The 13,804-nt window shown below is 46.4% G+C and overlaps 1 protein-coding gene across 1 annotated transcript in view; it reads right to left on the bottom strand.

Moving 5' to 3' along the window:
- LOC112262845 (oxysterol-binding protein 2) overlaps window positions 1–13,662 on the bottom strand; it is an 84,699-nt gene extending 71,037 nt beyond the window's left edge. The window contains exon 1 of the mRNA XM_042331538.1: window positions 13,333–13,662. Coding sequence (XP_042187472.1) covers window positions 13,333–13,598 — 266 coding nt within the window. The 5' untranslated portion in view covers window positions 13,599–13,662. The remainder of the gene's footprint in view (window positions 1–13,332) is intronic.
- Between the last annotated feature and the right edge of the window lie 142 nt (window positions 13,663–13,804).

The raw sequence follows: 13,804 nt of genomic DNA, 5'->3' as shown, positions 1-13,804 counted from the left end.
GGTGGGACAGAGAGAGAGAGAGAGAGAGAGAGAGAGAGATATGGACGGTGGGACAGAGAGAGAGAGAGAGAGAGATATGGACGGTGGGACAAAGAGAGAGATATGGACGGTGGGACAGAGAGAGAGAGAGAGAGATATGGACGGTGGGACAGAGAGAGAGAGAGAGAGAGAGATATGGACGGTGGGACAGAGAGAGATATGGACAGTGGGACAGAGAGATATGGACGGTGGGACAGAGAGAGAGAGAGAGATATGGACGGTGGGACAGAGAGAGATATGGACGGTGGGACAGAGAGATATGGACGGTGGGACAGAGAGATATGGACGGTGGGACAGAGAGAGAGAGAGAGAGAGATATGGACGGTGGGACAGAGAGAGAGAGAGAGAGATATGGACGGTGGGACAGAGAGAGAGAGAGAGAGAGAGATATGGACGGTGGGACAGAGAGAGAGAGAGAGAGATATGGACGGTGGGACAGAGAGAGAGATATGGACGGTGGGACAGAGAGAGAGAGAGAGAGAGAGATATGGACGGTGGGACAGAGAGAGAGACATATGGACGGTGGGACAGAGAGAAAGAGAGAGAGAGATATGGACGGTGGGACAGAGAGAGAGAGAGAGATATGGACGGTGGGACAGAGAGAGAGAGAGAGATATGGACGGTGGGACAGAGAGAGAGAGAGAGAGATGGACGGTGGGACAGAGAGAGAGAGAGAGATATGGACGGTGGGACAGAGAGAGAGAGAGAGATATGGACGGTGGGACAGAGAGAGAGAGAGAGATATGGACGGTGGGACAGAGAGAGAGAGAGAGATATGGACGGTGGGACAGAGAGAGAGAGAGAGATATGGACGGTGGGACAGAGAGAGAGAGAGAGATATGGACGGTGGGACAGAGAGAGAGAGAGATATGGACGGTGGGACAGAGAGAGAGAGAGATATGGACGGTGGGACAGAGAGAGAGAGAGATATGGACGGTGGGACAGAGAGAGAGAGAGATATGGACGGTGGGACAGAGAGAGAGAGAGAGAGAGATATGGACGGTGGGACAGAGAGAGAGAGAGAGAGAGATGGACGGTGGGACAGAGAGAGAGAGAGAGAGAGATGGACGGTGGGACAGAGAGAGAGAGAGAGAGAGATGGACGGTGGGACAGAGAGAGAGATGGACGGTGGGACAGAGAGAGAGAGAGAGAGAGAGATGGACGGTGGGACAGAGAGAGAGATGGACGGTGGGACAGAGAGAGAGAGAGAGAGAGAGAGATATGGACGGTGGGACAGAGAGAGAGAGAGAGAGAGAGATATGGACGGTGGGACAGAGAGAGAGAGAGAGAGAGAGAGAGAGAGATATGGACAGTGGGACAGAGAGAGAGAGAGAGAGAGATATGGACGGTGGGACAGAGAGAGAGAGAGAGAGAGAGCGATATGGACGGTGGGACAGAGAGAGAGAGAGAGAGAGAGAGAGATATGGACGGTGGGACAGAGAGAGAGAGAGAGAGAGAGAGAGATATGGACGGTGGGACAGAGAGAGAGAAATATGGACGGTGGGACAGGGACAGAGAGAGAGAGAGAGATATGGACGGTGGGACAGAGAGAGAGAGAGAGAGAGAGAGATATGGACGGTGGGACAGAGAGAGAGAGAGAGAGAGAGAGATATGGACGGTGGGACAGAGAGAGAGAGAGAGATATGGACGGTGGGACAAAGAGAGAGATATGGACGGTGGGACAGAGAGAGAGAGAGAGAGATATGGACGGTGGGACAGAGAGAGAGAGAGAGATATGGACGGTGGGACAGAGAGAGATATGGACAGTGGGACAGAGAGATATGGACGGTGGGACAGAGAGAGATATGGACGGTGGGACAGAGAGATATGGACGGTGGGACAGAGAGAGAGAGAGAGAGAGATATGGACGGTGGGACAGAGAGAGAGAGAGAGAGATATGGACGGTGGGACAGAGAGAGAGAGAGAGAGAGATATGGACGGTGGGACAGAGAGAGAGAGAGAGAGATATGGACGGTGGGACAGAGAGAGAGAGAGATATGGACGGTGGGACAGAGAGAGAGAGAGAGAGAGATATGGACGGTGGGACAGAGAGAGAGAGAGAGATATGGACGGTGGGACAGAGAGAGAGAGAGATATATGGACGGTGGGACAGAGAGAGAGAGAGAGAGAGATATGGACGTTGAGAGAGAGATATGGACGGTGGGACAGAGAGAGAGAGATATGGACGGTGGGACAGAGAGAGAGAGAGAGAGAGAGATATGGACGGTGGGACAGAGCGAGAGAGAGATATGGACGGTGGGACAGAGCGAGAGAGAGAGAGATATGGACGGTGGGAGAGAGAGATATGGACGGTGGGAGAGAGAGAGATGGACGGTGGAGAGAGAGATATGGACGGTGGGAGAGAGAGAGAGATATGGACGGTGGGAGAGAGAGAGAGATATGGACGGTGGGAGAGAGAGAGAGATATGGACGGTGGGAGAGAGATATGGACGGTGGGAGAGAGAGAGAGAGATATATGGACGGTGGGAGAGAGACGGTGGGACAGAGAGAGAGATATGGACGGTGGGACAGAGAGAGAGAGATATGGACGGTGGGACAGAGAGAGAGAGATATGGACGGTGGGACAGAGAGAGAGAGATATGGACGGTGGGACAGAGAGAGAGAGATATGGACGGTGGGACAGAGAGAGAGAGATATGGACGGTGGGACAGAGAGAGAGAGGGAAAGAGAGAGAGAGATATGGACGGTGGGACAGAAAGAGGGGGAAAGAGAGATATGAATCAGAAAGAGGGAGTGTGAGGGCCAGCGGGTCCTGTGTGTTGTGCTGGTAAAGTATTAAGGGGCTTTTACCTGTCGTTCCCCTGAGCACCACACAACCACACAAAACACAGATCCACCGATCTGAGGGCGTGTAATGAAACAGAACAGCGTCTCAACACACTAGAGAGACTAGCTGGCACAGGCATGAGCAGACAGGCAGGACACACAGAGACAAACAGGTAAACAGAGAGACATACAGGAAGAAAGACAAGGACAAATATACAGCATGGTAAGAAGGGAACACAACAGGATACAAGAAGAGATCGGCACTACATGTCCCTTGGTGTTTTTCTCCTAAGGAGGGAGAGAGTAATGAAAACATGAGACAAGCAAACCAAGACAGAGATACTGCGGCACGTACAGTATGACATGACCTGCTGAAAGATTAAAGCTGAGGATGTTAAGTGTTTCTATTCAGTATTGTCTCTCGCACACACGTGGCACTGAGCCCACGGAGCCCATTAATTTGATTAGACCACATCTTCCCTCCTCTCCAACATCTCCAGGCCAGAGCGAGCCTACGTCCGAGGAAGGCTCTGAGCTCAGTGCTGAGCAGGACTGTCCCTGCCCCTCCAGCTGGCTCTTGTATAGTCTCATAACTCTTCTTTCCTCCCTTCAGGCAAGGACACAGTGTGCCAGCAGGACCAAAAACCTAACTGAGATGAAAATGATGCAGAACCCCCACCTAGCCATGTAACTATCCAGTTAAAAGCTAAACGACTACCGCCCCGTAGCACTCACATCCGTCATCATGAAGTGCTTTGAGAGACTAGTCAAGGACCATATCACCTCCACCCTACCTGACACCCTTGACCCACTCCAATTTGCTTACCGCCCAAATAGGTCCACAGACGATGCAATCTCAACCACACTGCACACTGCCCTAACCCATCTGGACAAGAGGAATACCTATGTGAGAATGCTGTTCATCGACTACAGCTCGGCATTCAACACCATAGTACCCTCCAAGCTCGTCATCAAGCTCGAGACCCTGGGTCTCGACCCCGCCCTGTGCAACTGGGTACTGGACTTCCTGACGGGCCGCCCCCAGGTGGTGAGGGTAGGCAACAACATCTCCTCCCCCCGCTGATCCTCAACACTGGGGCCCCACAAGGGTGCGTTCTGAGCCCTCTCCTGTACTCCCTGTTCACCCACGACTGCGTGGCCATGCACGCCTCCAACTCAATCATCAAGTTTGCGGACGACACAACAGTGGTAGGCTTGATTACCAACAACGACGAGACGGCCTACAGGGAGGAGGTGAGGGCCCTCGGAGTGTGGTGTCAGGAAAATAACCTCACACTCAACGTCAACAAAACTAAGGAGATGATTGTGGACTTCAGGAAACAGCAGAGGGAACACCCCCATCCACATCGATGGAACAGTAGTGGAGAGGGTAGCAAGTTTTAAGTTCCTCGGCATACACATCACAGACAAACTGAATTGGTCCACTCACACAGACCGCATCGTGAGGAAGGCGCAGCAGCGCCTCTTCAACCTCAGGAGGCTGAAGAAATTCGGCTTGTCACCAAAAGCACTCACAAACTTCTACAGATGCACAATCGAGAGCATCCTGGCGGGCTGTATCACCGCCTGGTATGGCAACTGCACCGCCCTCAACCGTAAGGCTCTCCAGAGGGTAGTGAGGTCTGCACAACGCATCACCGGGGGCAAACTACCTGCCCTCCAGGACACCTACACCACCCGATGCTACAGGAAGGCCATAAAGATCATCAAGGACATCAACCACCCGAGCCACTGCCTGTTCACCCCGCTGCCATCCAGAAGGCGAGGTCAGTACAGGTGCATCAAAGCTGGGACCGAGAGACTGAAAAACAGCTTCTATCTCAAGGCCATCAGACTGTTAAACAGCCACCACTAACATTGAGTGGCTACTGCCAACACACTGTCAATGACACTGACTCTACTCCAGCCACTTTAATCATGGGAATCGATGGGAAATGATGTAAATATATCACTAGCCACTTTAAACAATGCTACCTTATATAATGTTACTTACCCTACATTGTTCATCTCATATGCATACGTTGATACTGTACTCTATATCATCGACTGCATCCTTATGTAATACATGTATCACTAGCCACTTTAACTGTGCCACTTGGTTTACATACTTATCTCATATGTATATACTGTACTCGATATCATCTACTGTATCTTGCCTATGCTGCTCTGTACCATCACTCATTCATATATCCTTATGTACATATTCTTTATCCCCTTACACTGTGTATGACAGTAGTTTTTTTTGGAATTGTTAGTTAGATTACTTGCTCGTTATTACTGCATTGTCGGAACAAGAAGCACAAGCATTTCGCTACACTCGCATTAACATCTGCTAACCATGTGTATGTGCCAAATAAAATTTGATTTGATTTGATTTGAAAACTGGATGAATACTTCCATCTCAGAGCCAAGCTGAGATGTGCATGGGGCCGCCAGGCTGAGAGTGTGTGAGGCAGTGATAGCAGGGCTTGCATAGGGCTCCAGACGTTAATGCTTTGTAATCTTTACTAAAGCACTGTCAGATTTCCTCTCAGAGGTAAGTAAAGCTGTGATGAGAGTTAAAGCCAGAAGAAAGAGTCAATGAAGCAATACAAAATGAAAGACGTGAGGAGGGGAAAGGCCTTGTCACACATTGAAGTGAGATAATGGTGGGTGTTCACCTCAGTACCTGACTGGTGATGGGAAAACAGTAAACAGACAAAGGTTGGTAGGGGAGGTGGCTGACATGGAGTAAAAGAGAGGCAGAAAAACAAATCAAAGTTGATTGGTCACGTACATAGTTTAGCAGATGTTATAGCTGGTGCAGCAAAATGCTCGTGTTATTAGACCGGACTGCCGTTGACTAGCACAAAAACATCCTGTGGCGTACTGCATTAGCATCGAATAGCCCCTGCGAAATGCAACTTTTCAGGGAAGTTAGGAACCAATATACACAGGCAGTTAGGAAAGCAAAGGCTAGCTTTTTCAAACAGAAATTTGCATCCTGTAACACAAACTCACAAAGGTTCTGGGACACTGTAAAGTCCATGGAGAATAAGAGCACCTCTTCCAGCTGCCCACTGCACTGAGGCTAGGAAACACTGTCACCACCGATAAATCCATGATAATTAAGAATTTCAATAAGCATTTTTCTATGGCTGGCCATGCTTTCCACCTGGCTACCCCGACCAACAACCCTGCACCACAACTTGCCCAAGCCTCCCAATTTCTCCTTCACCCAAATCCAGATAGCTGATGTTCTGAAAGAGCTGCAAAATCTGGACCTCTACAAGGTCAGCAGGGCTAGACGATCTGGACCCTTTCTTCCTAAAATTATCTGCCAAAATTGTTGCAACCCCTATTACTAGCTTTTTCAACATCTCTTTTGTGTCGTCTGAGATCCCCAAAGATTGGAAAGCTGCCGCGGTCACCCCCCTCTTCAAAGGGGGAGACACTCTAAACCCAAACTGCTACAGACCTATATCTATCCTACCCTGCCTTTCTAAAGTCTTCGAAAGCCAAGTCAACAAACACATCACCGACCATTTCGAACCCCACCGTACCTTCTCCGCTATGCAATCTGGTTTCCGAGCTGGTCATGGGTGCACCTCAGCCACGCTCAAGGTCCTAAACAATATCATAACCACCATCGGTAAGAGACAATACTGTGCAGCTGTATTCATCGACCTGGCCAAGGCTTTCTACTCTGTCAATCACCATATTCTTATCGGCAGACTTAACAGCCTTGGTTTCTCAAATGACTGCCTAGCCTGGTTCACCAACTACTTCTCTGACAGAGTTCAGTGTGTAAAATCGGAGGGCCTGTTGTTCGGACCTCTGGCAGTCTTTATGGGGGTGCCACAGGGTTCAATCCTCGGGCCGACTCTTTTCTCTGTATACATCAATGATGTTGCTCTTGCTGCTTGTGATTCTCTGATCCACCTCTACGCAGACGACACCATTCTGTATACTTCTGGCCCTTCTTTGGAAACTGTTAACTAACCTCCAGACAAGCATCAATGCCATACAACTCTACTTCCATGGCCACCAACTGCTCTTAAATGCAAGCAAAACTAAATGCATGATCTTCAACCGATCGCTGCCCACACCTACCCACCCGTCCAGCATCACTACTCTGGACGGTTCTGACTTAGAATATGTGGACAACTATAAATACCTAGGTGTCTGGTTAGATGGTAAACTCTCCTTCCAGACTCAAATTAAGCATCTCCAATCCAAAATTAAATCTAGAATCAGATCACAACAAAGCATCCTTCACTCATGCTGCCAAACATACCCTCGTAAAACTGACTATCCTACCGATCCTCGAATTCGGCGATGTCATTTACAAAATAGCCTCCAACACTCTACTCAGCAAATTGGATGCAGTCTATCACAGTGCCATCCGTTTTGTCACCAAAGCCCCATATACTACCCACCACTGCGATCTGTATGCTCTTGTTGGCTGGCCCTCGTTTCATATCCGTTGCCAAACCCACTGGCTCTCATCTATAAGTCTTTGCTAGGTAAAGCCCCGCCTTATCTCAGCTCACTGGTCACCATAGCAGCACCCAGCCGCAGCACGCGCTCCAGCAGGTATATTTTCACTGGTTACCCCCAAAGCCATCCTTCGGCCGCCTTTCCTTCCAGTTCTCTGCTGCCAATGACTGGAAGTCTGGAGACTCATACCTCTCTCACTAGTTTTAAGCACCAGCTGTCAGAACAGCTCACAAATCACTGCACCTGTACATAACCAATCTGTAATTAGCCCATCCAACTACCTCATCACCATATTGTTATTTATTTTGCTCCTTTGCACCCCAGTATCGCTACTTGCACACTCATCTTCTGCACATCTATCACCCCCGTGTTTAATTTGCCATGCTGTAATAATTTCGCCACTATGACCTATTTATTGCCTCACCCCCTTATCCTACCTCATTCGCACACACTAATATATATATATATATATATATATATATATATATATATATATATATATATATATATATATATAAATATATATATATTATATATATATATATATATATATATATATACTTTTTCTATTGTGTTATTGACTGTACGTTTGTTTATTCCATGTGTAACTCTGTGTTGTTGTTTGTGTCGCACTGCTTTGCTTTATCTTGGCCAGGTCGCAGTTGTAAATGAGAACTTGTTCTCAACTAGCCTACCTGGTTAAAGGTGAAAAAAATAAAAAATATAAATAAATTAGCTCCTAAGAACGCGGTAAAATGTCAAACAGGTAAATATACAGTACCAGTTAAGAGTTGGGACACAGCTGCTCATCGCATTGTGGAATAATAGTGAAGACATCAAAACTATGAAATAACACGTATGGAATCATGAGGTAACCAAAAAAGGGTATATTTGAGATTCCTGCCTTGATGACAGCTTTGCACACTCTTGACATTCCCTCAACCAGCTTCATGAGGTAGTCACCTGGAATGCATTTCAATTAACCGGTGTGCCTTGTTAAGTTAATTTGTGGAATTTCTTTCCTTCTTAATACGAAAACAAAAACAGCTGAAATAAGCAAAGAGAAACGACAGTCCATCATTACTTTAAAACATGAAGGTCAGTCAATCCTGAACATTGAGAACTTTGGAAGTTTCTTCAACTCCAGCCCCACAAACCATCAAGCACTATGATGAAACTGACTCTCATGAGGACCGCCACAGGAATCAGATTGCAGCCCAAATAAATGCTTCACAGATTTCAAGTAAGACACATCTCAACATCAACTGATCAGAGGAGAATGCGTGAATCAGGCCTTCATGGCCAAATTGCTGAAAAGAAACCACTACTAAAGGACACCAATAATAAGAAGAGACTTGCTTGGGCCAAGAAACACGAGCAATGAACATATCCTGCCTGTTTGGTTCTGTCCGGGGGTATAGTCGGACAGGGCCACATTGTCTCCTGACCCCTCCTGTCTCAGCCTCCAGTATTTATGCTGCAGCAGTTTATGTGTCGGGGGGCTAGGGTCAGTCTGTTATATCTGGAGTATTTCTCCTGTCTTATCTGGTGTCCTGTGTGAATTTAAGTGTGCTCTCTTTTTTTCTCTCTCTCGTGGGACCTGAGCCCTAGGACCATGCCTCAGGACTACCTGGCCTGATGACTCCTTGCTGTACCCGGTCCACCTGGCCGTGCTGCTGCTCCAGTTTCACCTGTTCTGCCTGCGGCTATGGAACCATGACCTGTTCACCGGACGTGCTACCTGTCAGAGACCTGCTGTTTTCAAATCTCTAGAGACAACAGGAGCGGTAGAGAAACTCTGAATGATCGGCTATGAAAAGCCAACTGACATTTACTCCTGAGGTGCTGACCTGTTGCACCCACTACAACTACTGTGATTATTATTATTTGACCCTGCTGGTCATCTATGAACATTTGAACATCTTGGACATGTTCTGTTATAATCTCCACCCGGCACAGCCAGAAGAGGACTGGCCACCCCTCATAGCCTGGTTCCTCTCTAGGTTTCTTCCTAGGTTCTGGCCTTTCTCTGGAGTTTTTCCTAGCCACCGTGCTTCTACACCTGCATCGCTTGCTGTTTGGGGTTTTAGGCTGGGTTTCTGTACAGCACTTTGTGACATCAGCTGATAAATACATTTGATTGATTGTTTGGATTGATTGATTAGACCGGTGGAAATCTATACTTCGGTCTGATGAGTCCAAATTTGAGATTTTTGGTTCCAACCGCCATGTCTTTGTGAGACGCAAAAGTAGGTGAAAGGAGGATCTCCGGCATGTGTGGTTCCCACCGTGAAGCATGGAGGAGGTGTGATGGTGTGGGGTTGCTTTGACCCAAAACACACCTCCAGGCTATGTTAGGACTATTTGACCAAGGAGGAGAGTGATGGACTACTGCATCAGATGACCGGGCCTCCACAATCACCCGACCTCAACCCAATTGAGATGGTTTAGGATGAGTTGGACCGCAGAGTGAAGAAAAAGCAGCCAACAAGTGCTCAGCATATGTAGGAACTCCTTCAAGACTGTTGGAAAAGCATTCCTCATGAAGCTGGTTGAGAGAATGCCAAGAGTGTGCAAAGCTGTCATCAAGGCTACTTTGAAGAATCTCAAATATATTTAGATTTGTTTTTGTTTACTACATGATTCCATGTGTTATTTCATAGTGTTATTTCATACAATGTAGAAAATAGTAAAAATATAGAAAAACCCTTGAATGAGCAGGTGTGTCCAAACTTTTGACTGGTGCTGTATATATAAAAATGTCGGAACAAATCCGATTAACATCTCAAATACTGTAGCACTGTAACAGTAATCCAAATGCAATCTATATGTATATACACAGGATGAATTTACACAAGATATACTAAGAATGATATGTACAGCAGTAGATAGTGAGCTATGTCAAGAATCGATTATATAAATAAATATCCTGTATGTATAAACAGTGTAACTAAAATGCAAATGTTCAGTAACAGTTTGATTACAATGAGCGATGCAGAGAATACAGTATTTGCAGTCTGAGCAGAGATGCTGCGCCAGACCAAAGACGAGTCAATGGAGGAAGTGAAACATTACAGCTCTATAAACCGCCATAAAATGTTAAGTGGCTTAAATGCTGTGTGTCAGATCAGCTGCAGCCCAGAGATTATAGTCCATGTCCACCACTGGCCTTTGACTGCCACTAACAACTTTACATATCAAGCCCTGACTTCTCCATATCAGCACAACTCGACTGGGAAACTGAGATCCTTTGAACATCATTGGGATCAAATAAGCAAGTGGCATGGGTCAAGTAGGTAGTGGCTCACCCCTTCAGGCATAAACAATTGGCCCTGCTTTTGAAAAGGGCAACTAAAGAAAACAGGCTACAACAACTGATCGATGCATGTGACGTACAGTAAGCTATTCTGGCATCCATCTACAACTGGCAGGTAATCGATGCAGCTGGCAGGTAATCAATGCAACTGGCAGGGAATCGATGCTACGTAGTGATACTACAGTCATAATATAGCCCTACATAATATGCATGTCTCACACCTTTCAAAACACAAACAAGACAAAAGGAACTGACTGCTGCTCAGAGCAGATGAAGTGTCCATTAATGCAACGATGGATGTGTTAACGGTACAACCTGACTTTAGCCACAGAGAGCTGTAACACACATAATGCTCTAAAACAAGGTGGTACAGCTGTAAGATACTGGAGCGCTGACTGACACAGAACAACACTTCCCCTCTTTGCCTCTATATTAATGAGAAAACGGGAGATGGGATGTAGGAAGTGAAGAACAGTGTTGTGAAGACAAAGACATAGTGATGCAATGCCTCCACCTCAGTCCTGCTGAGCCAACAATGTTTTACAATCATGGTGGTACATCAGAGGGAGACATCAAAGGTACAGTAGAACACCTCCAGACATGGAGAAGACACATCATTGACATGTTAGGCGCTACTGGTTTCATTTAGAATCAGTTTCAAATTCAGACAGTGACAGACAGGCAGCTTCTGTACGCAGGCGGACAACAACAAAGCCTCCAGCCAGACGCACACAGAGAGCTCTGCCAGGCAGAGAGGAGACGAGGGGCATTACTCAGGTTTGCTTTTTGGGGAACCTGTGCGCTCCACTGCCTCTGTGCTCAGATGTCAACAGGCTACCTTCACACCAGACAGCAGTCACCTTCACATCAGACAGCAGTCACCTTCACATCAGACAGCAGTCACCTTCACATCAGACAGCAGTCACGTTCCAACATTTGATTTGATTTGATTTGATTTAACCTTCATTTAACTAAGCAAGTCGGTGAAGAACAAATTCTTATTTTACAATGACGGCCTTTGCAGAGTCAAAATGACTATTAATAGAGGGAAGACTGAGGGGACAGAGTTATTTCCTTTCACCATCAGCACAAACAAGAGTTGGACATTGGCTCCCCTGTTTCAGTCTCCACTAACCCTTTACTCAATGGCTAAAGGACAACAGGGCTGTGTGAAGGTGTGGTCGTAAGCATCTTATTCTATAGCACAGTATAACATGTGTTAAGTAAAGTCCACCAGGTCCCACTCCTTCAGACAGTATAAATACATTTGATTGAGTAGACCTACTACTAGATAGTTAGCCTACATTTTGTTCTGATGAGAGAGGTACGCTACTTGTTTCCTCCAGTGAAGTCAAAACAAAATATTTAGATTAAGTAATTGTAGGTTGATGTGACACGTTTATAGTGGTTCAAATACATTAGCTGTCTCTGCTCTTTACAAACACCTGCTGTCATGAACCCCATCATCGGAGTGGTTTAAAAAGCCTAAACTGGTTTTAGGAGCCAATTACACTCCCTCTCTACAGCCAACACGCATGTTTCTGGACGGACCTAATTCGCAGGATCTCAGAGGAATAGACCTACTTTCTGTTATAAACCAATTCATTAACCACAGTAAAACTGGGTTGGGTGAACAACAGTTGTTACATGTGACCCACCCTCCTTCTCCATTGACTCCTCCTGTTCAGAAGGCTGCCCAGAGGAAACTTGACTCCCATTCAGAAGCACCCGAGCCACAGGTGTTTTAGTATAACACAGGTGGCAACTGTGCACTGTGTGGAGAGACGATGCTTGTCTTCTACAAGTGAATGTTGTTTTTACTCCCAGGGAAAACATTCAGTGGGAGGGAAATTTGAAATGCAATAATTTGGGGTGTGTGTTTTATGTAGCTAACAAAATAACATGGGTGGCAGTAAATAACTGATGACAGAGACTAGTTAGCTAGCTATATTTGTGCTAACCTTAGCAAGCTAGCTAGCTGGACAAATCATTATTTCATATGATAGCCCAACGCTATAAAAAGGTATAAACTGAATACATTAACATTTCTTCCTATTAGACTTTGAGTTCCATCTCGTTAACATCAACAATTACTTGACAAGTCTACCTAGATCTATACAAAATCTGGTTAGCTCGCTGAGCTAGCAACTTCCAGCTAGCTCAGTCAGTGACAGCTAGGTCGTACCAGAGCCACTCGCATTATGTCAGCCTGTCTGTGTAACGTTACAGTAACTACAATGATTTGAACATTCTAGCTAATGTAGATAGTTATAGATATATATATATGTATAGTTTTTAAAGAGTGATAGCTATCATTCCTTTGTTAGCTAAGTTTTTAAAGGGCTTGAAATCATGTTATATATTAGTTATCTGTGAGAATAGTGCCCACTGAAATTAACACATGATGTGGCTTGTCTGAAGTCAAGAAGTTGTCATAAGTATCTCCGTACCACACTGGCTAGATACCTAGTTAGCTGTCATCGTAATGATTGTTTGTTTGACACTTGCAATAAAATACAATCAAAGTGTATATAGTACTAGTAGCTAGCTAGCTAGCCTGCAATTGCGGCTTATAAAAATGTATTTTAATATTATAACCCATGCTGATGCTGACATGGTTAACGTTTAATTTGACAGACAATGACACTGTAATTAGCTAGCTACACAGCAGCTAGTGTCAGCATGTTTACCTGTAATACGACAGAAGGCCATTGCTGAGGACGAACCATCGGCGTTGATACCCTTTCAAATAGTTAGTCCATTTAAAAAGCCAGCCTTTGTAAGTATCCGATCCCGGGGCTGGGGCACCGGCAAGAGTGGAAACCGAGCTCTTCCCCTGGTCGCTCATCCTCCGCTCTGCCGCGGGTTGGGGTGTGCAGCCGGATAAACAAGGTACCGCGGAAAGGAATGACACTATCCTCCCCGAGCGACCACAGAGAGCGATCGCTCTCCCCATACACACCGCCGATGAGTGAGCTAAACCGGGGAGGGTCCGGACCAGAGAAAGCAAGATTAACACTCCACGCCCCTTTCACATGACCCTGGAAACCCGAGGAAGGATGAAAACTGATGCGAATTTTGCGAAGGAGGTACTGGCATGTGACGCTGGTGTCAGAAATTCCTGAAACATCAGGAGGCATGTGATTCACTACTTCTGCGATT

Source organism: Oncorhynchus tshawytscha, linkage group LG12 (genome assembly GCF_018296145.1).
Source record: "Oncorhynchus tshawytscha isolate Ot180627B linkage group LG12, Otsh_v2.0, whole genome shotgun sequence".
Classification (NCBI taxonomy): Eukaryota; Metazoa; Chordata; class Actinopteri; order Salmoniformes; family Salmonidae; genus Oncorhynchus; species Oncorhynchus tshawytscha.
Note: the sequence above shows the minus strand (reverse complement) of the source record. Positions and strands in the feature narration are given on the sequence as shown.